General features: G+C 48.1%; 5 protein-coding genes across 5 annotated transcripts; 3 read left to right on the top strand and 2 right to left on the bottom strand.

Annotated features, from left to right (window-relative positions):
- Nucleotides 1-527: 527 nt before the first annotated feature.
- CSUI_008181 (dynein heavy chain) lies at nucleotides 528-17,290 on the top strand. The gene is made up of 11 exons (XM_068068317.1): nucleotides 528-636; nucleotides 1,524-1,621; nucleotides 2,233-2,607; nucleotides 3,510-3,979; nucleotides 4,858-5,783; nucleotides 6,568-8,691; nucleotides 10,068-11,739; nucleotides 12,442-13,122; nucleotides 13,913-14,429; nucleotides 15,470-15,609; nucleotides 16,571-17,290. Exons 2-11 carry the CDS (start codon nucleotides 1,538-1,540, stop codon nucleotides 16,668-16,670), a joined length of 7,089 nt encoding a protein of 2,362 aa, XP_067919697.1. The 5' UTR covers nucleotides 528-636; nucleotides 1,524-1,537; the 3' UTR covers nucleotides 16,671-17,290.
- Nucleotides 17,291-19,453: 2,163 nt separating this feature from the next.
- On the top strand, nucleotides 19,454-23,503 carry CSUI_008182 (rhodanese family domain-containing protein; the record flags this gene model as incomplete). Its single annotated transcript, XM_068068318.1, has 4 exons — nucleotides 19,454-20,464; nucleotides 21,053-21,325; nucleotides 21,686-21,886; nucleotides 22,259-23,503. 4 exons carry the CDS (start codon nucleotides 19,454-19,456, stop codon nucleotides 23,501-23,503), a joined length of 2,730 nt encoding a protein of 909 aa, XP_067919698.1.
- A 75-nt stretch (nucleotides 23,504-23,578) lies between these two features.
- Nucleotides 23,579-24,352, bottom strand: CSUI_008183 (uncharacterized protein; the record flags this gene model as incomplete). The annotated part of the gene is made up of 1 exon (XM_068068319.1): nucleotides 23,579-24,352. A coding segment is annotated over one exon (438 nt), but the record flags the coding sequence as incomplete, so codon positions are not given.
- Nucleotides 24,338-25,132, top strand: CSUI_008184 (uncharacterized protein; the record flags this gene model as incomplete). Its single annotated transcript, XM_068068320.1, has 2 exons — nucleotides 24,338-24,646; nucleotides 25,040-25,132. Coding segments are annotated over 2 exons (402 nt in total), but the record flags the coding sequence as incomplete, so codon positions are not given.
- On the bottom strand, nucleotides 24,552-25,434 carry CSUI_008185 (uncharacterized protein; the record flags this gene model as incomplete). The annotated part of the gene is made up of 1 exon (XM_068068321.1): nucleotides 24,552-25,434. A coding segment is annotated over one exon (399 nt), but the record flags the coding sequence as incomplete, so codon positions are not given.
- Between the last annotated feature and the right edge of the window lie 142 nt (nucleotides 25,435-25,576).

The raw sequence follows: 25,576 nt of genomic DNA on the forward strand, positions 1-25,576 counted from the left end.
GGAAGTTCGTGGCTGCGGCATATGAGTCTGAACTACTAAGAGAGACACAGAGACAGAAGATCGAAGAAGAATAAATGGCGATGCACGTTAAGATATCTCTTCTTCTTTGTCTCTCCGCTTCCTGAATTTCTCTCTGTATCTCTCTTTTCATACCCCTGTGCTCATCTATACGTCGATTCTGTAGCTATCTCTGTTTAATCCCTCTCTATCTTTACTTGGTCTGCATGCAAGGCTTTGCTTTTCTTTTGCTTTCTTCTCCATTATTTAGTCGCTTTTTTATGCATCTTCATGAAGTCGTAATCGTGGAAAATTCGGAAATAGAAGAAAAGGAAAGAAGAAAGCGCTGGAGGGGGGGGACGCGCGTTAATTTCTCATGATAGGAGAGATGTGGTAGGAAGTCTTTCTGTCGGTTCTCTAAACGGTATGATCGTCAGATGGTATCAGTCTCTATCTTTCGTCTCCTTTGGATAAATTCATCTTCCTTTCTCTCTATCTTTTGTTTTCTCTTCTTCTCTCTTTCTTGATAGGTTCGAGATGCCAATTTGGTTATTCAGACTGTCGATACACTCCGTCATAAGCATGTAGTTGAAGGATGGCTAGATGAAAAGCGTCCTTTCATTCTATGTGGACCACCAGGTATTGTGTTGAGGCATCTCTTCTATGCTCGACTAGCCAGATAGCTAGCTACCTACCTAGCTTCTGCTTGGTAGCTAGCGCGGGTTCTACGACTGCTTCGTTCACATTCATTCTTTCGTCTGTCTGTACGTCATCCATCACTCAATGAGTAGAACTCATCCCCTCCTGACTTCTCATGGTTCTGTTGCTTCCTTTTCTCTTCCTTCTTCTGTCTAGCTAAGTAGATACAAATATCCTAGCTTATATTGGCATTTTGAGCTAGTAGATCTCAGTAGAGATGATGTATCTGTAGACACGCATACATATACATATACGTACATGCATACACTTCCGTTCTATACGAATATACATAGAGATACTTTCGTAGGATAGAATACTTCCTTATCGTATACACGTGTGTATATATCGTATGACTGTCCTGACTGTAAAATCTTGTTCTTTCGTTTCTAGAAGAGAGAAGGACAAAAGCGAGAAAGAGAGAGAGAAGGGAAGATACGTAGATAGATAGATAGATAGAACTGCTATGTCTCAGCAGCAGTTAGCGTCATGCTAGTATTCTCTTTGGTATGCCAGTCCTTGCCGAAAAAGCAAGCTGATAGGAGGGGTGCCTCTTATCCATCCTTCGGCGTCTTTCAAGATTCTTTCTGTACGTCGTGCCCTTGAATTCTTCGTTTCGTGGGAGGAATCGGTTCAGATACTCAGTCTTTCTCTCTTCATTCTTTCTCTCTCTCTTTGCTTCTCTCTCTCGCTCTCTCCTATACCTTTTCTCTCTCTCTCCCTCACTCGTCGTTTCGTTCTTTCTCTCTCTGTTTCTGTCCGTCGTCGAGCTCCTTCTTTCTTATTTACTCATTTCTTTCTTTCTTTCTTTTCCTTTTTTTCTTCTGTAGGTTCGGGCAAGACAATGACTCTAACAGCGGTCTTGAAGGAGCGTACAGATTTTGATATAGCCTTTCTCAACTTCTCTTCTGGAACGACACCTCAAGTGGTACGCACGCAGTACAGAAAAGACAAGAAACGGACGGCCAACCCCCCCCACCCGTTATAAACGCCGGCTCTAACTACAGCAAACCTTTCCTTCTTCTTTTTCTTTCGCCGAGGAGACGAATCTACCTATCTATCTTTACTCTATCTACCCATCGTTGATCTATCTATCTATCTATCTTTAATCTACCTGTCTTCATTCTATCTATATCATCTGTCTTCAATCTATATATCTTTAATCTATCCATACGTGAAGAGAGAAGTCTTTGTCGAACGTCTTAGCTGAGTGTATGTATATCTGCCTGGATGTCTATATATGTAAGGACCATTTGTCACACATACAGGGTACATGAAGAATGAGGATGAAGGGGAATGAATGCATGAATGAATGAAAGTAAGAAAGAGTGAGAGAGAAAGAAATGTGGCTTCTTCAAGTTCAACGAGTAGTGGTAGTAGTGGCAATACTAGCAGCATATATGGGATGAGAGCACATTCTTGCAAGAAACGAAGAAGATCATGATGACTTCTGTCGCTCTCTTTTCTCCCATCTTTCCCCTTTCTTTCCTTCTTTCATCTTTCCTTTTCCCCTCCTCCTTCTGTTCCTTGTCCGTCCAGTTACTAAAGACGTTCGATCAATACTGCGAATTCAACAAGAGCCCGAATGGCACCGTCGTGATGCGGCCTACTCAGCCCGGAAAGAAGCTTATTGTCTTTTGCGATGAGTGTAATCTACCGATGCCTGATCGCTATGGAACGCAATCTGTAATTACGTTTATTCGTGAGATAACTGAAGCTGGGGGCTTCTGGCGCCTCATGCCTCAGCTAGCTCAAGGAGGGGGGCCGTGGGTGTGGGTAAAGGTGGAAAGAGTTCAGTTCGCAGGTGCATGCAATCCCCCGACCGATGCTGGGAGACATCCAATGACAGATCGGTTTCTACGCTTCTGTCCTCTCCTCTTCGTTGATTTCCCTGGAAAAGAATCTCTCAGACAGGTACGAAGCTTTGAGAAGTCAGAGAGAAGAGCGGAGAAAGAAAGAAAGAAGATGATGGTGTATGTAGGGGTCGAGATGTCTTTTTTGAGGTTGCTAACCAAGCACTGATGCTTAGGAAGAGAAGGAGGAAGAGGAGGAGGAGGAGTGGTATGAAAGAGGAAAGAGCAAGTCGTTCAATGGAAAACTCTCCTGATCCTATATTTTCACTGGGGCTGTTTCATCTATCTATCTTTAATCTAACTATCTTTGATCTATCTATCTTTGATCTAACTATCTGTCTTTAATCTTTAATCTTTAATCAATCTTTAATCTTTAATCTATCTATCTTTAATCTTTAATCTTTAATCTATCTCACTGCTCTGTTGTTCTGGTTTCGTTGTGTCAGTTCATTCATAATAGATTGTGTGAGAAGCTCTTTGTTTTCTCATCAGAGAAAGAGAGGAATTTCCTTCTCTCTTCACTGCCGTCACTTTCATTTTCCTCTACCAGATGTTGATAGTGGTGTACGTACACTTGACATGCAGCGACCTCCACCTCCCATTGAGGGGATTTCTATTTGCTAATGAAACAACATAAGAATGACAATGGCAATATGAGTAGTAACAAGAGCGTTGTTCATATGTGTCAGATAGAACCTATCATTGTTTGCATACTAATCATCCCTCTTCTCTTCTCCACCCCTTACTCCCCCTTGTCTCTCTTCTTTACAAGTCTCATCTCCTTTTCTGTCTTCACTTTTCTTCTTTCTTTCTTTCTCTTTTTACCACCTCTCTTTTTTCCTTTCCGATCGTCTTTTGTTTGCTTCTCTTCTCCGTGCTGCTTTTCTGATGGTCTCTTTCTACGATTTTGATCTTCCTTATGCTTCTCGTGTTTCTTCTCTTCTGTTGTTCTTTTCTCCCTAGATTTACGGGACGTTCAATCGCGCGATGCTCCGCTCCTTTCCGAAGCTTCGGCATCACGCCGAGTCTCTCACCGATTGCATGGTGGATTTCTACGACGAATTCTCGAAGTCTTTCACGGTGGACATGCAGCCTCACTATATTTATTCTCCTCGTGAACTAACACGGTGGAAGTTGGCTATGGCTGAAGCCTTAGAGGGAGGGAAACCGAGCGACGAAGGGGTTCTACAGAAATCAGGAACAAAGAGCTTCAATACCACAGCAGGAGCCGGCGGTGTATGGGGAGATACCTTCGGTGTAGGTACACCTGAGACAGTAGGCATGGATGTAGGGAGAATGGAGCCTGAAGATGTCGATGAGAAGATGATGATTCGAATCTATATCCATGAAGGTCTAAGAATCTTCTCCGATCGACTTGTACATGAAAGAGAAAGAAAGAAAACCGACCAAATGATCGATCAAATTACTCTTAGGTAAGACGGACAAGAAGGAGGAGAGATGGAGATGTGAAGACAGGGAGAGGGAAGAAGAAGGACAGGAGTATAGGAAGGAGTCCCGAGAGGGGAGAAGATAGAGACAGAGAGACATAGAGGGGTGTCGGTATTTGCGTCATCATGGTAATAAGAGAATAGAAGGGGAAAGTTTCTTGTTCTAGTTTGCACAGAAATAGACAGATAGATTAAAGATAGATGTATAGATAGATATGGATAGATAGATAGATAGATGGGCTCTTACACGTAGATGATGACTAGAGAGTTAGGAGGTCGATCAAGGATGGATAGAGATACATGGAAGGTAGAAAGGTAGATCAACAGGCAGACACTCCTTTCTATTTATGGATAGGATTGATCTAGCTGGTGGAACGGCGTGTACGTGTCGTTGGTGCCGTTTTAAAGGGGAGCTTATTGCTCCAGAGAAAAGATGAACTGATGGCTACTCCCTTCCTTCAGATTCGTTCTATTATTTATCTCCTCAATCACATCATGTCCTTCTGTACCATCGGCTCTATATGAAAGAGAAGAGAAGAAGACATAGTGATGGATGGCATCGATTCGTTCTTGTTTCATACTCGAGAGAATCGATTCTCTTCTAATGCTCTTCACCTCATTCTTTGCTTGTGAACTTGAAGATTTCCATCCTGAGGCAAGAAGATTGGCTCATCATCTCTCATACAATTTCTACACAAAACATGTCTTTACATCCATCCTTCTCTCTCAGCTTTTCTTTTTTCTTCTTACTTCATGTATCACTTTCTTTCTTACTTTCTCACGCTTTCGTTCTTTCTTTCTTGAACACCCTCTTTATCTCTGTCTGCCTTTCTTGCTTTCTTTCTGTCTTTCCCTTGTCTCAGGCATTTTGCAGCCGTGAGTGATTCGTCTGTATTACAGAGGCCAATCATCTTTACGTCCCTAGTGACAAAGCGTTATGAAGAAGTTACAAGAGAAGAATTGAGAGCTCTACTCCAAGGAAAGCTCCGCGTCTTCAATGAAGAAGTCTTCAACGTTCAGCTTGTGTTCTTTGACGAGGTTCTCGATCACGTCACACGCATCGATCGGGTGCTCCGACAGCCTTTAGGTCATCTTCTCTTAGTTGGAGCTTCAGGGGCAGGGAAGACGATCTTAACTCGCTTTGTTTCATGGATTGACGGTCTCTCCATCTTCCAAATCAAAGCTGGACGGAATTATAATACAGCGACCTTCGAGCAAGATCTACGTGTCGTAATGAAGAGGGCGGGAATTAAAGAAGAGAAGATCGCCTTTATTCTTGACGAGAGTAACGCTTTAGGCCCCGCCTTCTTAGAACGGATGAATGCGCTTCTCGCTTCAGGGGAGGTGCCTGGTCTCTTCGAAGGAGATGAATATACCGCTCTTATCAACGAATGTAAAGCCGCTTATGGAGCTGGGGAGTACTTGGCTTCGAATGAATCGAGTGAAATTTTCTCGAGATTTACAAGACAGGTGCAGAGAAATCTCCATATCATCTTCACTATGAATCCAGCTAACCCAGATTTCTACAACCGACAGGCGACATCCCCGGCTCTCTTCAATCGATGTGTCATCGATTGGTTTGGGGAATGGAACGAGAAAGCGATGCTTGAAGTCGCGAAAGCTTTTACCTTACCTCTATCTCTACCACCTGAAGGATTTGACGATATAACTAAAGGAGCAGCAGGGACAGCTGGCGTGACGCCTCTCTCGATAGGAGGAGGGGGAGAAGAAGGAGGAAGTGGAAGAGGCGGAGGTGGGGCAGATGGAACGGATGATACACAGTCGGCAGGTAGGTCGATGAGGAAGGAGGAATGAAGAGAAGGATCTTCTAAAGAGAGAAGAACAAGAAAAAAGAAGAGAGTCTCTAAGATGGATGAGACGGGGAGAGAACTAAAGACATAGAGACATCAGATAGAGATAGATAGGTAGATAGACTTAAGAGAAAGTGGGGGGGGAGGGGGAGGGGGGGACATTGTGGGTGATTGAAGTTCGCTTTGTACCATGAGGGAAGGAGGCGAGAAGATGGGGGAGATAAGGATGAGAGGAGTCGTGGGCTAAGAGGCCTCTAAGAAGAAGAAAAAAGAAAGGAACACAGCTGAAAGAAGAACAAGCAAGAGGAAGAAAAGGGAGGTTAGGAGGATTTGTGTAAGAGATAGATAGACAAGGGTCTGTATATCTATATATTATAGATGTGAGATGTTCCTACTTGAATGCATGTGTCTGCGGTGTAGAAGAAAAATCCACGGAGCTTCTTTACTTTACTCGTGTTTCTCTCTCTCGCTTTCTTTGGCTGTTCCTGTACAGTAGCGTAAGTTAGATCTGTCTCTATCTCTCTGTGTATATCTATATGGATGTATACATATGCAGGTATCTCTGTCTACTAAAGTCCATCTCCCCGTTGGCTTCAGAATGTTAAGTCTCCTGCATTTCCTCTCCCTCTGTCATCTTTCTTTTCTGTCTTCTCTCCTTTCCCTTCTCTCTTGTCCTTCTTTCTTTCTTGTCCTTTCTTCTTCTTCTCGCTCTTCTTTTTATCTCTCCTCTTCTTCGTCTTCTCTGTCTTCTTCTTTGTTCAGCTCCTCTTGATCCTGAAGATGAAGATCGACGTATGCGTTTAGCTACATCGATTGTGGCTTTCCATGCGGCTGTGGCCTTGAGTAATAAGAGTCTGCAGCGAGCAGGAAAGAAGAGTAACTGGATGACTCCCCGAGATTTCTTGGACTTTCTCCATCATTTCGTGAATCTTGTGGGAGAGAAAGGAGACGCGACAGGGGAACAACAGCGTCATTTGCATGCAGGGCTTCAGACATTGAAGGTAGCGGAAGAACAAGTTGCGGAGATGCGATCTAAACTGACAGAGAAAGAAGCAGTTTTACAAGAGAAGAATGAAGAAGCGGAACAGAAGATGCAACAGATGGTGCAACAGCAGGCAGAGGCAGAAGAGAAGAAGCGAGGGGCAGAGCAATTAGCTCGGAAACTAGACGAACAGACAGGTGTGATCGATGAGAGAAGAGAAGTAGTCCAGCAGCAATTAGCTGAGGTAGAGCCGTTACTACAGGAGGCAGCGGAAGCGGTAACGAACATCCCTAAGAAGAGCTTAGACGAATTAAAGTCCATGGCGAATCCCCCGGCTATGGCGAAGATCGCTGTGGAGGCTGTAGCGGTCTTGATAACTGATGCAGGAGATAAGCCGTTAACTTGGGAAGATGCGCGCAAGGTATTGAAGAATCAAGATTTCATTAAACAGGTCGTTAACTTCGATTGTAGTGGGGTCTCTCAGACAACTCGACGACGTATTCAAACCAAGTTCATTAATGGAGGAGAATGGGATTTAGAGAAGATCAACCGTGCAAGTAAAGCCGCAGGTCCTTTAGCTAAATGGGTGGAGAGTAGTGTCGCTTTCGTCACTATAAGCGAGCAGGTAGATCCTTTACAGAAAGAGATTGAAGTGTTAGAGCGGGAGGCGTTAGAGAATAAAGAAGAACTTCTCAAGCAGCAGGAACTTATCTCTCAGCTCGAGGTGAAGCTTCAACAGTATAAGAAAGACTACGCACAATTGATCTCCCAAGTCCAAATCATTCAAAGGGAGATGGAAGATGTTCAAAAGAGATGTGGTCGTTCTATGAGTCTCTTAGAGAATCTCGGATCTGAGAAAGAACGTTGGTCAGAGCAATCGGAGGTGTTACAACAAGCTGCCTTTACGTTTATAGGAGATAGCTTATTAGCTGCGGCATTTTGTGCTTATCTCGGGTTCTTTGAATATGCACATCGACAGCGTCTCTTAGAAGAATGGCAAGATATCTTAACGTTAGAGCGAGTAAGATATCGCTCGGATCTGTCGTATGTGGATTTCTTATCCATCCCTTCGGAAAGATTACATTGGATTGCATGCGGATTACCTCCCGATGATTTGTCGATCCAGAACGCGATCATCCTGAAGAGATTCCTTAGGTATCCTCTTGTCATAGATCCAGCAGGTCAAGCTATGAATTATCTCTCACAGCTCATGGCAGCAAAGAAGCTCACGAAGACCTCCTTCACGGATCAGAATTTCCTGAAGATTCTCGAGTCTTCCTTGCGATTTGGGACGACCATGTTGATCCAAGATGTTGAAAAAGTTGATCCTATTCTCAATTCTGTGTTGAATAAAGAAACACATAAACTGGGAGGTCGTGTTTTGATCACTGTAGGAGATGCGGAAATCGATCTATCTCCTGCCTTTCTCATGTTCTTAGCCACTCGAGACCCCACGGCGCAGTTCACACCTGATCTATGTAGCCGCGTAACCATCGTTAACTTCACGTTAACGCCGTCTTCTCTTGTGAATCAGTGTCTAAATCTCATTCTCAAGAGTGAGAGACCCGACGTAGATAAGAGAAGATCCGATATGCTAAGATTACAAGGCGAGTTCAAAGTGAAGATCAGAGAGCTTGAAGATGGTCTCTTACAAGCCCTATCAAATGTCAAGGGAAGTAGTATCTTAGACGACGACGCCGTCTTAGCAACCATGGAAAATCTCAAGAATCAAGCAGCGGAAGTGCAAAGAGAAGCCGCACGTACCGAAGAAGTTATGAATGAAGTGGAACAGACAAGTCAAATGTATATGACTTGGGCTTTAGCTGCTGGAAGGATCTACTTCACGCTTCTTAATCTCTCAACGGTCTCCTTTCTCTATCAATATGATCTACGTTTCTTCTTCAGTAAGCAAAGCGAGTCTTTTTGTCGATTCGGAGGGAGAGAGCATTGTATATGGAAGGAAGAGCTTCTTATGAGAGGAAAAGGGGGAGGAGAGTAGGAGGGGGTTAGAGAAGAGGATAGATGAGAGGGCTAGCCATATCGAGGTGGTGGATGTAACCAATCATGATGATCAGGAATGACGGGGTTGTTGCTCTTCTTCGTCTTTGAGTCTAGATTTCTTTACTTGTCTTTCTTTCATTCCTTCGTCTATTCTTGCTTCATTCATAGATGATGCTGGAGATGCATAATAGTACGAGGTACATGTATACAGAGAGATATGTCGATGGAGACAATATTGGTAAAAATCTGTATACTCCCGTTTCTTGTCTGTCGCCATGGCGCTTGTGGATGTGCGCGTGACGCCGCGTTGGATAGCATCAGGAATGCCGAGAGATTTATAGATGGATAGATAGATCAAAGGTAGATAGATAGATGGATAGATAAAAGAGAGATAGATTCAAGATAGAGAGATAGATAGATAGATAAACGAGAGATGGACTGAAGATAGATAGAGGATGTGAGTCGAGTGTGGGGGCGTCTTGTCAGTCTGAACGTCTGTTTGTGTTGGGAGGAAGGAAAGGGAGAAGAAGTAGGGGATGTGTATGTACGTGTATGTATATCAAAGACAGCATTTTCATAGCAGTGGTATCTACCTACATTCTCGCCCCCCTGCATGTCTTGAGGATTTCATGTTTTTCTCAGTCGTGTATCAGCTCTCCTTTGTGCCTGTCTATATACATCTGTGTTTATGTATGTACACCAGAGTCTATGGCTTGCGCAACTCATTCCTCTGAATCTTCTCTCTCTAGCGCACCCGCAGTCTTTGGCCCACACTTCCTCCGTGAGAAGGCCTTCTGCTCTTCCTATCAATCACTAAAGTCTACATGTATATATATGTTTACATACAACTCTATGGATTTTTATGTTCATGTGTAGATCCACCTAATCCACTGTATATGTCTACGTATATAGGTGTGCAGAATGAGGACTAGCATCGCTCAGTGGCCGTTGTTAGCTTTCAACTGCATGCGTCAGGAGAGATTAGGATTGTCTCTTCCATGAAGTTCATTGCTTGCTATCTTAGGCAGGTCGTCGTGGATCATTCTCTCTTTCAACAAAAACCTTGTCGTTTTATTTGAAGATGCCTTGTATCTATGTATAGGGACATTCTCCTGCATGCATATTTACAAAGTGACAGGTTGTTTGCATGCGTTACGTGGGTGATGATCCTTTCTCTTTATTAGAGATCCTCAGTTTCACATTCGTCTTTTTCCGTATTCTGCTTCTTCCTTCATCCTTTTTCTTTTCCTCTTCTTTTGTGGTTCTCCTTTTCTTTCAGATATCTTGAGCGACACCTTACGTTCTCCTCGTCTCGACACTGTAACGGGGCGTGATGACTATGAAGGAAGATTGAATCTCCTATTGGAGGAGCTGTTCTCTATGACCTATCAACGCCTAGCCCCAGGTCTGCGCCATACAGATCGCTTAGTAGTCGCTCTTGAGATGGCGCATATCCGTGCTGAAATTGACCTAAAGACAAGTATATCTAGCCCGGAATTCCAACTTCTCTTAGAGGGTTCGATTCTCAAGGGATCTGCATCTTCTTCTTCCTCAGGAGATTCGCCAGGAGGTGATCTACAAGATAGCAATGTGATTAAAGCGCGAGACGATGAGAACAGCCCTGAAGATGATCTTCTTCAGGGAGAAGGGGGGGGAAAGAAGAAAGGTTCGAGACAGCGAGAGAAAGAATGGAGAGAGGATTTAGACGGCCATGTGAATATCGAGCAGATCAAAGCTTTACAGAAGCTTTCTTTACTCCCTGCTTTCTCAAATCTTGAATCGGTTATGTCGCAGAATAAGAGCCAATTCATTGCCATGGTGACAAGCAATGAGCCCGAGAAGGCCATTCCGACCGCCTGCTCTTTCAAAGATGATAGTAGTGCTAACAACCAAGAGGAGGATGAAGAAGAAAAGACCGACGGAGGGAATGACTCTGAAGGCGTAGGGGGATTGTCGAAGACCTTCGGCGTAGGGGGGAGAATGTCGAAATTGAAGTGGTTAAGAAAGCTAAGAGAGTTATTACTCATCAAAGCCTTACGTTCAGATCGCGTGACTTTACTCTTAGCCTCCTTAGTCGAATCGGTTCTAGGAGAGGGGTTCTTAGATGTCCCTGAGTTGACTCAGAGTCACTTCTATGATATCATAGAGCATCAAGCGTCGCCTAGTATTCCTATAGCTTTGGTCTCAGCCCCTGGATTCGATCCTAGCTCGAAAATCACGACGTTAGCATCGGCTTATAAACGGCAAGTGACCTCCATAGCTATGGGAAGTAAAGAAGGGTTTCTCCTAGCTGAGAAAGCCATTTCACAAGCATCCAGACAAGGACATTGGGTTCTCTTCAAGAACGTCCATCTTTCAACCAAGTGGTTACAAGATCTTGAAAAGCAGTTATATCGCATGCAAGGAACTCATCCATCCTTCCGGATCTTCTTAACCATGGAATTCAGTCCAAAGATTCCTCTGAACGTCATGAGATTATCTCTCACCTTTGTCTTTGAGCCACCGTCAGGGGTGAAGGCTTCTCTCTTACGGTCATATGCTATGATGAATGCTGTTAGTAGTGCTGCCGCTTCTTCATCTTCTTCAGCAGGAAAGAAAGGAGCTATAGGGAATCATAAAGGGGACGAAGATCAAAGCTTAACTGTTGAGAGACCTCCCTTAATGGCTCGAACACGCCTACAATTCCTATTAGCTTTCTTGCATGCCATTGTCTTGGAGAGAAGAAGATATTCGCCAGTAGGCTGGTGTAAACAGTATGAATTCTCAGACGCAGATCAAGTCTGTGCGCTAAAGATCATTAACTCATGGATCGATGCTGTCGCTTCGATAGGAGGGGGGGGAGGTCTTATGGCGGAAGTTATCGCACCTGAACGACTACCTTGGAATGCTATAAGGACCCTTATCAAACAAGTCTGCTATGGAGGAAGATTAGATAATCCTGTTGATCAGAAGTGAGTTGTTTCCAAGAAAGAGAAAGAAGGATTAGAAGGGTTTGTGGTTCTATTGTGGGATGGGTAACATTATGACATACTACAGACTCTTCATCTAGCTCATTCGCGCGGTGGAGCTCTTTTCTGTCTCTCTGTCTTTCTATCGATTTTTCTTTCCTTCTTTCTCTTCATGCGTGGGGCGAGGTGTACGGACACCCTGTCGTTTGCTATGTTGCTCACGATGAGAGAAATGCTTGGATGTACATCTGTAGACTGATGTATATACAGGATATATCAAGATCTATAGATATTATGGGTATGTATAGTTTGCAGGAGGTAGACAAACATCTAAGTATGACTATCTCAACTCTCAATTTCTTCTCGTCTCTCTCGTGAACTAAGCGACTACTTTGACTCTGCATGCATCTATCTATCTATATATCCTTGTCGGTCTTGTAGCTTTCTGTTCTCAAAGGGGCTTGATCTTCTTTCTTCTTCTTCTTACAGTTTTCGTCTCACTACCTGTCAGTCTACTCCTCTACTCCTTCTGTCTCCTCTCTCCGGACAGTTAAGATGTGAATAGACACAGAACAAGAAGAAAGAAAAAGACTCTTTCTTTCCTTCTTTCCTTCATTCTTTCTCCTATTTTTTGGTATCTTCATCTTTCTTCCCATTCTTTTTTCTTTCTTCCTGTCTTTTTTCCTGTGTGCGATCCCCCCCTAGAATCTTGGGATCTCTCGTTGATCACCTATTTCAGCCATCAGCTTTCGACGCTTCTTTTGCCTTGAATATCATGGCCGAACCAGAGGTCGAACGCTTAAACGCCAATTCCGACACCTCCGATGCTTCTTCTTCGTCTTCAGCTGATCATCTCCCTCTCATCTTACAAGCCCCCGATCTTCATAAGCATGCGACGGCCTATGAGGCATGGGCAGACCAGTTGTCGAGTGTCGATAGTCCAACATGGCTAGGTTTTTCTTCGCATGCAGAGAGGCTGTTGGCATCTCGACAATCGTTATCAGCTATTGGATCATGGTCGGCACTTCATCTAAGAGGCAACGAAGAAGCCCACGACTTCCAGGCGATCATCTCTAAGAAGGCGAAAGCTCCTTCATCCGGCGGAGGAGGAGCTGCGAAAGCAGTCGTGAGAGGAGGCATAGAGAAGCTCACTCAACAGCTAAGTCGACAGATGTCTACAGAATCACATCACCACCAGCATGGCCCTGCGGCCGCCTCGGGAGAAGGAGAAGGCGGAGGAAGCTCATGGCTAACCGATCTCCTACCTGGAGTGAATGCAATCATAGATATGCTACCTGACGAAGTTCCCGAGATGAAGAGAACAGAAGACACCGTCCGAGACCCCATGTTCAGATGCTTTGAAAGAGAAACGACCGTCGCAAGAAAGTACGTCGAGAAAGAGAAAGGAAAGGGGGTGTTGTCATGTGCATTCATGTCTTTTGTCTGTCGTACTGCTCTTCTGGATGGGTGCACGGAGGGGGGGGTGGAGAGTTCTGTGAGAAGGAAGACCTTGTCTTACGGCTTCGTGGCTTGTCCGGAGGTATCTGTTCTTCTTTCTTCTTGTGGACATACAGAGGAGTGAATCTTTCTCAGTCTTTCATTGTGGTGAAATAGTCAACTACTTAGTTAGATGATGGCTTGAAAAAGAAGGAGAAGAAAACGTTCGAATGGCTGGGTTTGTCTTCTGAGTTCACTGATGACGATATGGCGTTGTATGTTCAATTGGCTTGGTACCTGGATATGGCAGGTAACTATGCTACTAGGAATGTCCTCTCGAGGGAGCGTGTGAGCGAGCTGTCATCTCTGGTGCCAGATAAGACATACAAAGTAGGAAAGAAGACTACTCACTTCTTCGGGGATGGGTGGAGGTCTTTTCATCTTCCTATAGTGCCACAACTACGTTGATAGAATACCAACTCGGCATCGCAGATCGCACTCTAACTTCGGTGTTCTTTCCACGTACCGAAGTACGGACAAAAGACACACATGCCTCTGTATGTACGTCGCCTTCTCTATGTTCCTTCGTTTCAGGTATACGTGTACATATGTATGTATAAGCAGATCTATCTATCTATCTTTAATCTATCTGTCTATCTCTAGGGGAGGTGTTGCATCATTCATGTATTTTTATCCTTTTCTTCGTCTCTCTTCCTTTCCTCCTTTCATTTTCCTTCAGATTGTTAGCATCGATTCACGACTCCTTGAGCCAGCTTGTTCTTGTCTGTAAAGGAGAGATGAAGCTAACGAACGCTCTTCGAGATCTAGCTCAGCATATAAGCTCATCTCAAGTCCCTGCGGAATGGCGACGTGTCTATACATCAGCACCACAGCTCAAGCTAGCCGAATGGATAGAAGATTTTAGTCGCCGGCTAAAGCACTTAATGCTAGTTGCCACCTCATTTAAGAGTACAAGAGGCTTGGATTCACAAGAGAGGTTGAAAGACCTTCGAGCATCTCTTGTACGTCAATCAGATGGCGGTAATCTAACACAAAGACGAGTATGGCTTGGAGGGCTTCTCTATCCTTCAGCTTATCTTACAGCTACACGACAGGCAGTCGCCCAAGCTAAAGGATGGTCTTTAGATGATCTGGCGATGGAAGTTACCGTAGGAGTTAATGAACCTGAAGATGATCAATCCTTTGTTATGACGGGAATCACCATTGAAGGAGCTGCTTGGGACCCTGATATGAAGGTCAGCTCTATGCGAATCTCTATGGTAGATGGCTTCTTCATCTATCGATCGTCCATTTCTCTCTTTGTCTATCTTCAGTCGATCTATCTGTTCATCTATTCTGAGTCTTTTAATTTGTCTTCATCTGTCTTTGATTTATCTATCTCTCTGGCTATCCATCTGTCTACCTTTCCTGAATCTATCTATCAAACCCGTACGACTAATCTAGCTACCTTCCCGAAATGTTTCTTCCTCTCTCTAATCTCTCTATTTATATCTATGCTCGCGCGAGATAAAAGATCTAGTATATATATATATCAATATATATGTAGATAGATGGCGGAGATTTGCCTTTAATCTTAGAGTAGTAGAGGTATCGTGGTGGGATGTGTTGAGAAGTTTCATTCATTGGCTTCAACAAGTAACAGCCCGAGTGACCCCTTGTGTAACGCAAGGCAGAAAATTAAGACGGGGACTCCGACTTAGAGAAAAACCATGTGGAGAATGCACTAGGAGTAAGCCGTGTGCATACGTTGCAAGAAGGAGAGAGAGATTTCCTACCAATGATGATATTCACAAGAACAGAGGGCTTCGAGGATGGGAGATGACCAACAGACAGCTTGGCTAGTGACCAAGATCAAGAAGGGTGCACTGAAAGGCAGAGGCGCGACAGTGGCAGTTGTGTCGCGCGCGCTTACCATGAATGGTGGTAGGTCATAGTAGACAGATATCTTGTTGTGACGTAACGAATAGGATTTCTTTCTCGTCCGTCTTGAAGGAAAGGAAGGCGACTTACAGGCGGCGTTCCTCCACACGTAGATATCTTAGAACCCCCGAGGGAAGGTGCTTCTTCGTATGATACACACCTGTTTGGTTATAGTATCTGTACGTACACTCGAAACAGTAGAGATGACTTGCTATATATAAGAAGAAGAAGAGGTCCAGTGAAAGCATCGCATATGTTTATATTATATTGTGTATACTATACATCTATCTCTATGTCTACACATGTGTATAAAGTGCAATGAGATGTGTGGATGGTATCTGTTCGTTTTCTTCAGTGCTTATCTCTTACGGAAAGCCTGACAGCATCCTTACCGCCTGTTGCTATGCGATGGTGGCACAAGGATGAAGGCCCTAAGGTCACCTTCCCTGATAAGACACCTCTCGACATCCCTCTCTTCCTTAACCATGCTCGCACGTAAGGCTTTCTCATCGAGCAGCTAACTACTTCACTGAGTACCGGTCTGTATGCTCCAAGAACATATGAAAGTCCGAGAGAAGTCGTTGAGCGTTATTCTCTACCAAAATCTTTCTATGTTCAATCTGTGCATCTATCTATCTATTTATCTATTTCTCTATCTGTCTATCTCTTTAATCTATCTATCTATCACCTTTGTCTGTGTCTCTATTTATCTGCAATCAATCCATCTATCATCTACCTCTGGCATTGCGTGTGTGATGCGTTTAGAAAGGTGGACCTTGAATAGTTAATCCATGTGTGGGGGCTCTTCTTTATCCACTCACTGCTCAGCCATTCAACAGCAGCCGTCAGCGTAAAGGTCATGTTCTGTCTCCCTTGACGGCCTTCATAATTTACTTGAAGAGAAGTAATTGACAGAGGGCGATAATGGTGATGATGCAGTTTAGATAGATAGGCTTATAGATATAGATAGATAGATAGATGGCCAGGCTGCGTCGTGTGTATTTACAGCTGCCGTATAGGAAAATATACACTTATTTCTACTTTTACGATCTTGTCTTTTTGAAACGTCATTATTCTCGTCATCATCTTCGGCGTAGGCAGGTCTCTTGCAGCGAGAGAAGCGCCTTAGTTGCGGACAGCCTTTGTTGTCTGGTAAAGGGACCGCGGGGAAGGAAGAAGGAATCGAATGGATCTCTTTGTATCTCAAGGTGTGTTTATGTATACGTGATGGTTCCTTGTTTACACAAATCGATGAAAGATACAAGGCAAAAAAATAAACCACAGGAATCGTCCTTCCTTGATATTTCCGGCTAGGAGATGTTGAGGAGGGTGAGGTAGAAAAGGCTGTTCACACATGCTGTCATCTGTTTTGCGGTTTCCAGATGATTGGTCGGTCACTTTGATTTGATGGATTTGCTTACTTTCCTCCCCTGTTCTTTTTCTCTTCTTCTTGCAGGGAGCTTGTAACCTTCTGTAAACTGCCCTTCCCTCGCAACGTCCAATCGGACGTGTGGGTGCAACGGGGAACTTCGCTCTTTCTTTGGAGCGATTTGTAGAGCAAATCAAACAAGAAAAACAGGATGTCTCCATGAGAGCGTCTCTGGAGTGCGTTTAGTTCTGAGAGGCCACAGGAGCAAGAGAGCGTCAAGGTGGCCCCGTCCCGTTGTTATCAACCGGAGAAACTGACGTTTTGCTGCTCAAGGGGGGGGGGCGCCCACGAGGCGTGGTATAACTGTCAATCGAGTGTACCACAGCAATCTGTCGAGGGTGATCGAGCCAGGGGACAGGGCCGCACACGGTGTTTCTGTGTGCAGGGATGGATTTATCGATTCCCATCTAGAAACGTGTTTAGCAGCATTAGTAGCGGACGTCTTATTGCATCGTCATCGGTCTTTGTTTCGGGTGCTCAGGAGACAAGGTGGAGTGAGTGAATGTGGCGATGCGTCGTTTTGCTCAGTGGGTCCGATAGGAAAACGTGCTTGTGTCTTTTTCTGGGGTGAGGTCGAGAAAGAAAGGTTTTCACTCCGCTTTGAACAACGACTTAGTCCGTACGGATGATGCGGTCTTCGTCCTTTTTGTAAAAGTTGCGGTAGACGGCACCTACCGTTCTTTTCATTTTTGAGCTGGCCTTGCCACTCGAAACCGGATAGCGTGAGAGAGGAAAGGTGAACGGGGTGCTGCCCCTGTTGAGCTGTTCGGCTAGACTTGCTGTGGAGCCCCAGGATAGAAGCTTTGGGGTTTCCCAGGCAAAAGAACCATGTTTAAGCCTGTCGCTTTTGTCGGCAGATATGCGGCATGCCCTCACCCCTTAGACTAAAGAACTGGACCTAGCCTTTCTCGGTTCTATTTATAGACGGTACACAGCTGCCATTTGCGAAACTGAAAAGAACGGACGATGGCAGCTTCCCCGCAAAGACACGTACATACACCCGTGGAAGGGAAGCCCTTCGGCCTGCAACGATTTCAGCCTCACGGACAAGTCCGGCTCCACGTGGTCTTTTTGATATACGCGGTGAGACTTCGGCCTCGTTAGCAAGAGGACGGACGTCAAACGAATGGGAAGAACGGCAATGGCAGCGAGACACCGCGCGTACACCACTTGCGAACATTTTGGTACTGCGATGGGTCTAACAGTGCTGCTCTGTGGCCCCACGGAAGTCAGATATACCCTTCTTCAGGAGCGCAGTGGTGGCGATCGTTCCTTTCCCTAGACTGGTGTGCGTCTGCGCGGGTAAAGAGGGGCACACGGGCTGCCGCCAGTTAGCATGCCTTGCCCGCCTCCGCAGCAGGGAGGTCGATGACCTTGCTCAAGCCGTCTTCGCCGGTCTCCTAACGTCGGCCGCTTCAGGTAACTGCTAAGAGAACTCTACTGACATTTTTCTCTGCCTTTCGAAAGCTCCCTCGTCCAAAGCTATAGAAATACGCAGCCCCCCCCCCCGGTTTGAGACGATCACCAGCGGCAAACCGTGATGAGCCACGAAGGAGGAGGGACTCTGCCGTATGTTCGCCTCCGGTGGCGACACTGATGAGGTTGAAATAACCTGTTGCGTCCAGCTCAGTCAAGGATTCTTACTCGCTATCGCATCAGAGCGCATGTATCGACCAGCAGCGTCGGGAATGGTCTGCCCCTCGTCATTTACCGTTCAGTGTGCGCGCAAGAGCACAAATCAGCAGCTTCAGCTGCCACGTGCTTGAAGCTATCGCTAGTTTTCTCCTCTGTGTTTCACCCTGGGTAAGCCAGAGAACTCTAATCACAGGGTTCTGCCAAATGGTTCCTTAAGGCTGCCTGTGAGGATACCCGCGAGGCAAAACCAGAGAAAAGAGACTGGGGCTTGCATGTGGTTTTGGCCGTTCTGCGGACTCCTGAATCTTACTGTCTGGTAGGAGTCGGAGCGCGACAGGGCACTCTTGCTTGAGTTGTCGCAAAGAGAGATGAGGCGTCTCACGTAGTGTGTGGCGTCGCCTTATGGGACTTCTCTACTGGATTAATTACCTGGCCCCACAGATAGCTTCATCTACGCGCTTAGCAGTCGATGTTCTGTATGGGGCTGGTGGAACGTAGCAGTGTTTGAGCTGGTTTTATTGTCGGCCCACACAGGCAGCTTTAAGGAGCGCACAGCAGGTACTGTCCGGCTCGAACATTCCCGGGGCACAGAAAGCCTCATCTGCGGCCGCGCACCTGACGAGGTGGTCACCGGGTGGCTGAAAAAAGCCCTTGAACGGCAAGGTAATCTGTGCTGTTCGGTCGACGCTGGGAGGGTGTCCTGAGAAGTACTATTGCTGTTGCTTCTTAGCAAGAAAAAATCCTTTCCCGCTCTTCACGTCCAGTGGCCATAACGCTGTAACTCTCATCCGAGTCGGCCCCATTCTGGCCTCAGCCGTCGGGCGCTGTTCCGATAGGTTACCGCGTGGCTGCGCGGACTGGGTCTACCCTGCCGCCCCACCTCTCACCTCAGCCGAAGATACGAAGAGCTTTTTTTTTTTTCTCCGGACTGGCAGGCCCGATTTGTGGAGTGTTTGAGCCGCCCCACGGTCCTTGCTTGGAACGCTCAGTTAGGCTGATCCAATGAAGCTTTCTCCCCAGATAGCACTCGAGTGCACTGGGTGATAAATCACCGTAGTCACGGTGAAACGTAGTGTCGGACCGTTTTGAGTTCATCGCCCTTGGTCGTAGGCCGCTGCCTACTAGCTTACCGGGCTGACGAAACGCTGCGGATTCATAGTCGACATTCCTTGTTACAATACAGCACGCGCTCTCATCGCATGTTCTACGAGTCGTCAGATTCTTCAAGACCGACCCTGCTCACGGTGCGGACGCTACGCGTTCCAGCTTTCCAACATGAGCCCTTTGCGTTTCGCTTCTGCGTCACCACGCCCGGCGTCTTTGGAGGAGCCGCAATGCGCGTCTTCAGATACCCTTGCTTTGCAAGAAATACTCTCTCTGCCTTCTGAGGCACCCTCGCCCATAACCCTCAATCACAGCGACACACGGCCTGCACTATTCCACTCTCATTCTCCGGCCCGGAGCCAATCGCCTCAAACTCCCCCTCCCCTACCTGACCTTCGCGGGAGTACCAGCCCGCAGCGCCACAGGTCTGGGGCATCTCCATCTTTGACGTCAGCAGGTGTTGTAAGTAGGAAAGGTGAAAACCTTCTCGAAGAAGCTCATCACCGCTTGACTGGAAGGTCGTGCCAGCTCGCCTGGACATCCTCATCTCTCAGCAGCGGAGAAGTGGTGGAGGCGCTTGGGACCGAGGCGCTTGGGACAGACTCGCACGGCCACAGTCTGACCGCAGCAGCAAATCCTGACGCTGACCTTGCTTACGTTCCTGTACACGTATACAGGCATCGAGTAAGCAGGCACGGGAGCTCAGCAAACAGTCGAGTACAGACGCCTTCGCCTTCCAGGGACGTTGGAGTGAGTCTCCCAGACACGTGTTTGCCGGAGTGCTTCGCCGCGATTGAGGGACAGGCAGAAAAACCGCAGAAGAAAGATCCGGTGTCGCCGTCAGCGGAGCGGATGTCGGCTCTCAATCCTCCTCCGCTTCTCCAAGCAACAGCCGTCGCTGCATCTCCCCCACCAGAACGGAAGAACATGGCAACAGACGGTAACGAGACCGTGCAGCTCGCGATGCCGCAGCTGACAGTCAAAAAACTTGAATCTCAGGCCTCAGTGGGGTCTTCTTCGGGCGACGAAGACCGGGTCACCCCGGAAATCGACCTAGTGGCTTTGGCGAAGCGGGTGGGAGCGTCACCCGAGCAAACCAAGAAGAAGTTTGCGGCCAGTAGTTCTTTCAATACGCATAAAGGAAAAAACGGGAGTGGCAGCGGAGTCAACTTTGCCCCAGCGGTGAGGCCAGTACTACCCAGAGGCTATGTAGCAGAGAAACCCGTCACGGCAGCACGCGGGAAGGGACTCTGTCTCCGGACCGCAAGAGATACTTTCTGCAGACCTCCGGAACTGCGGCTAGGCTTGCCTAGTGCGGTGGACACGTCACACGTGCGTCGTGCGGGGGCATCTATCGGTCCCCCCGCTCATAGCCCTCTCTACACGTGCTTCATAAATGTCTCCTTCTGTGAACCCGTGATCGGAACCCCCTTAAGGCCTCAGGTTCACTGGTTAAGACTCAGAGGGACAATACCAAGACGTTCCTGGCCCCGCCATGGCTGTGAGTGTTGCGCAGAGTCTTGCCTTTTGTCACCACCCCCTACGAGAGCAAAATACACAAGCCATGATGGGCTGCTAGCTGCGAGGCCAAAGAACTGCACTCACCCAGATCTTGCGGCAGACCTAACGCTTGGTCACACAGAGGCTAGATAGAGTGAAAAGAAGCTATTCCTAATGATGCTGGAGATCTGGGACTCTCCATAGGGGTAACTAGAGCAGCTCTCGAGGCTGACTACGATCCAACTGCTTTTGACACTGTATTTCATCCAGCCCGAAGTTGCGCTTATCGATAAGCCATCCTACCCGACAACGGATGAGGGACCAAGGGCGTCAGGAGACTGGAGACGAAGGAGCTCCGCCCTGGCCTTCGAGGCCAGGAGAATGCTCTCCGAGCCAGAAAACTCCCTGTCACCTCCCTGCGACCCGACAAGAAAACCTTCTCCACCACGGACCCCCGGCCGAATACGGTCACTATCCCTTTCGATCGGCGCTGATATGAAATGCCAGATTCTCAAACAAGAGCAGGAAGTGGCAGCTGCCGAGGTAAGCGAGTGGCACTGAAGTCTGCTCCGGGCCAGTCATGATGTGAAATGCATAAGGGATGATACGGTCTCACTCGCAAAAAAGCAACGCTACTTGTCGGATTGTGCGCTAACGAGCGGCTGACCCTGGGGACAGCAAATCCCGCGTCTACGATTTGTGATGGCCCAAGTGGAAAATCACGAGTACTGACGTCTCCGTCACACGTTTCTTTCTCAAAGTTGACAAGAGGCTTCTCAATCGGCGAAGCACCCCGACATCTTAGCTTGTCGAAGCATCAGTGAATGCGTGTAGACTACGACTACTGAAGATAAGCATCCCACATTTTGAATCCGGTCAGAGCGGCTCTTTTCACTATTGCAGGCGGCAGAAGAGGCAAAGAAGGAGGAAAGCAGCGAAGCTAAGAAGCAGCGATGGAGAAGGAGAACGACGGCTTCGCACCTTATGATCCCGCAGGCGGAGGGGGGTCTTGCAGCTGCCGACGGGAGCGAGGAACTGGAACGACTGAGGCAGCACAACCGCGACATCAGGGACGGGGACGCCGGAGATGCAATAAGTGTCCGTGTAAGCTGCCGCACTGATTTGTCTTCTCACCCCACGCGCGTCCCTCACCAACATCGAACTCGTGGCGGGTCGCCTCAGGATCGTGTTTTCTTCGCGTGAGGGAAGGCGGGGAAGGCACTGCAAAGCTGGTGATAGATCTGCTAACTTTGGCGCCGCATAGCAGACAACCAAACCGGCAAGGCTGTGCTATAGCTTGTCAAGCGATCCACAAACTTTGTGAAGGCGAGTGGAGTAGGTAAGCACCTTCTAGCCTCCCATGCCAAGAAGAAGCCGCTGCCTGCGTATCGCTGTCGAACACTGCCAGGTTTCTGACACATGCAACCCGAGGTCGATCAGCGGAGACCCGGAGTTATGACTGTGCGTCTGTTTTAGAGTGCAGGCGCAAGCACAACGCCTTCCGAATCTGGGGGATGGAAGAGGCGAGGTTCAGCTCTTGCGGAGAGAGCCGTGTTCATGCCTGAGGAGCCCTCTGGAACTGAATCATTCACTGCACGGACCCCGTCGCCTCCCCGCTCACCCGGTCGGAACCGGACACTGTCTCTTTCCGTACCTCCTGACCTGCTCAGGGAAACGGAGGAGCAGCAACGCCGAGATGAGAAACAAGAAGAGGCTCTCCGCGCCACAGAAGAGAATCTGAATAAGCTCCAAGCGGAGCAAAAAGCCCTACAACAGCTGCTACAAGAACAAGCAGAACAGCACCGCAGGCAGATGCAACAGCAGCAGGAACTTCTGGAAACGCTCCTCCAACAACAGCGCCACCTGGAAGAGAAGGAGAAGGAGATTGAGAAGCAGCAACAAGAACTGAACTCGAAGCAGCAGAATAGTTCGCAGACCAAAGAGGACGAAACCCGGACCACCAGGCAGACTCTCACGGGGCAGCAGCGGCAGCAGCTACAGGATCAACTCAAGCAGCTTCAGTATATCCAACAAAACAGGCCGAGGAAGTCCAAAGCTGGGGGGGAGGGTCTCACGGAAACCGGCTCCGCATCAGCGGAATCTAAAGCAGCAGAAACCACTTCATCTTCAGAAAGAATCACAAATCCCTTTTCTGTTGTTGATAGGATACACAAATACTTAGTGGACCCTGAAGTTCTCCTGGTAGACGTGAGGTCACCTCAGGAATTCGGCGTCGAAAAAATATCAGGAAGCATCAACCTGCCTAGCGAGCAGTTTCTCGCGTGCCTGCATCTGCTTCCGCAAAACAAAGAAACTCCCCTGCTCGTGTATTGCTCGGACGGCACAAGAGCTCGGCAAGCAGCGAATGCACTGCGGAAACTCGGCCACACTAACGTCTGCGATGCCGGCAGCATCAGGACCGTGAAGCATGCCCTTGATGGCGCTGTTGTAAGCAAAGCACGTATGCTCGCCGAAAAGCAGGCAGGAGAAACTTTTGCCTCTTATCCGGGGGTTGTGAAAGGGCCGGCGGCAGCCTTTAGCGCATCACCTGCAAAGATAGGACCACGTCTATCGAAAAAAGAGGGGGCAGCGCCAACCCCGCCTCTCAGCTCTGCGTATGTCCACCCCGACATTGACGACTCGTTAGTCGAGCTCCTGCTTCTCAGAGTCGAATTAGACAAAGTGAGCTGCAAGACAGACACAGGAACACTTGGATCCTAGGAAGGCCAACAGTGTGGTGGTATGCATACCCGGGGACATTGCTGTTGTGACAAAGGAGGTGGCATCAGTGCGTCAGTAAGACAGCCCGGTACGTGGAGAAGACGGAAAGCCCCAGAACACCTTTCTTCTGTTGGCGCTTTTCAAATCGAAGAGTCACTGTCCATATCTACCGTCTCCGCCTGGCGAGGACACTACCGCTTCGCGGCATGTCAGCAGTCGCGCTTGTTGATGCCGCACGGATACGGTCGCATACAGAACCGAGGTTGCGTCCCTGCGCATTCGACAGCTTGGCAAGAGTACTGAATCTGATTGCTGCGCAGACTTCCTTGCTATTGATCTCAAGGGAGGGAGGTGCCACACTGATCTTGAGCGCCAGGGAGACTGATGTCGCTCTCCCATATGCCTTCAGTCAGCTGTGACTGTGCCATTTTTCACACACGTGGTTGCTGACTGGGCTAGGTGGGCTAATGCGAAGAAAACGGCGCACCAGATTTGATCCTCGCCGGGAGCCCGTCGGGTCTTCTCTCCTGGCGCCGGGAAGGACGGGTTGAAGTGTATTACCCGTGGCTGTTGTGGTGCATTGTTGAGTTGGGCAAGTACCTCGGCGCACGTGTTCCGCCCCGCGACGAAGAACCTTCCCGAATTCCCACTTCTGGAGGCGCAGAGATGCCCGAAGGTCATCTTCGATCGTCTCTGGGGCTCTGTCAGTGCCGGGTGAAGTGGAAGCCCTGAAAACAACCACTAGTTCGTCAGATTTCGATAGCCAGTGCGCACGATGTGTTACAACCGGGAGCCAGAAAGGGTTTTCGTGAGTCTGCGTTGTTGGCGTTTCAGTTCCGTCAGAGCTCTACTTCGGCAGTCGGAAAGGCGCTTCGGCGGCATCTTTTAACTCAGGCCGAGCCGCAGCCCAGCACTCAAAGAGAAACTTGCAGGCACTCTCGGGAAGGCTTGTGTGACAGATGCAAACAAAGAAGAAGCAGTAGCATCGGGCCGACGGCATCGCGGAGGACAACCGCTGGAGCTCGGCCGGACGGCGGGCCCAGGGCTGGTCCGGACTTTGTGCCTCCCCTCGGAGGCGCAACAGCAGCCGCAGTTTCTCGCCTGTGCGGCCTGCAACTTCAGCGCTCCGTGACAACGCAGCAGGTACCTTTCACACACTCCTACATTTGCAGTCGTCTGCTGGGTGGCCTTTCCGGGAAAGACTGACAGTCTGAGAAGCTACGTTAATGTGGGTTGCATTTCCAGCTTGCCAGACCAGCGTCGGGGCGATGACCGAAGTCTAGAAAAAGGGATGCATTTGGCCCCGCACTTGCGGACTGTCTGGCCGACCCCCAGTGGATGGACGCGTTCGTGAAGAGCCTTCTGTCTCACTTGTGATCCAACGAAGTCTACCACGGGAGCAGGAGAGCCAGGACCGTTGCGACCTTGGACGAGTCCGTGGCCGGGAAAAAGCACGCCGGATGCTCCCGAGACAAAGATAACTCCACCGTTTTCATGCGGGTTCTTTGTCTTGTCTCCTTGTCATGCGTCTTCAAGGTTGCGGATGCATTTGGTCCCGCACTTGCGGACTGTCTGGCCGACCCCCAGTGGATGGACGCGTTCGTGAAGAGCCTTCTGTCTCACTTGTGATCCAACGAAGTCTACCACGGGAGCAGGAGAGCCAGGACCGTTGCGACCTTGGACGAGTCCGCGAAGCTACCACGTGGTATAAGTCTGAATTCAATGCAGCAGCTGGCTGATTGCAGCCTCCAAGGGGCCCTGGGTGGCGGCGGGCGCCCCCGTCCGAAGGCCCAAGAGTGTTTTGCTTCTCGTACAGAGGAAGAGCAGAGTATACGCGTGCATTTAGGAGACAGGCTGGTGCTGAAGCATGGTGAGATGGGCGAGCTGACGGGAAGGCATCCTTTCTTGCTGGTTTTCTTTGCGCGGCTCGGGTACAGTGTGACCCGGGCTGTGCGTTACAGTGAGTGAAGTTCCGTGGCGGCTCTGGAGTGGCCCCGGGTTCGGACAACAACGGATGCGGCAAGGCCACAGCTGAATAGCCAACCGCCTACGAACATGTGTTTACTGGTCCGA

The sequence above is a fragment of the Cystoisospora suis genome (assembly GCF_002600585.1).
Source record: "Cystoisospora suis strain Wien I chromosome Unknown contig_4515, whole genome shotgun sequence".
Classification (NCBI taxonomy): Eukaryota; Apicomplexa; class Conoidasida; order Eucoccidiorida; family Sarcocystidae; genus Cystoisospora; species Cystoisospora suis.

What these genes read in the sequence shown, in the direction of transcription:
- CSUI_008181 (XM_068068317.1), top strand. Translation starts at nt 1,538, where the DNA reads ATGACTCTAACAGCGGTCTTGAAGGAGCGTACAGATTTTGATATAGCC. An exon ending in ATCGATCAAATTACTCTTAG is followed by an intron (nt 3,980 to 4,857) that starts GTAAGACGGACA and finishes CCCTTGTCTCAG; the next exon opens with GCATTTTGCAGCCGTGAGTG. An exon ending in GAAACGACCGTCGCAAGAAA is followed by an intron (nt 13,123 to 13,912) that starts GTACGTCGAGAA and finishes ATTTTCCTTCAG; the next exon opens with ATTGTTAGCATCGATTCACG.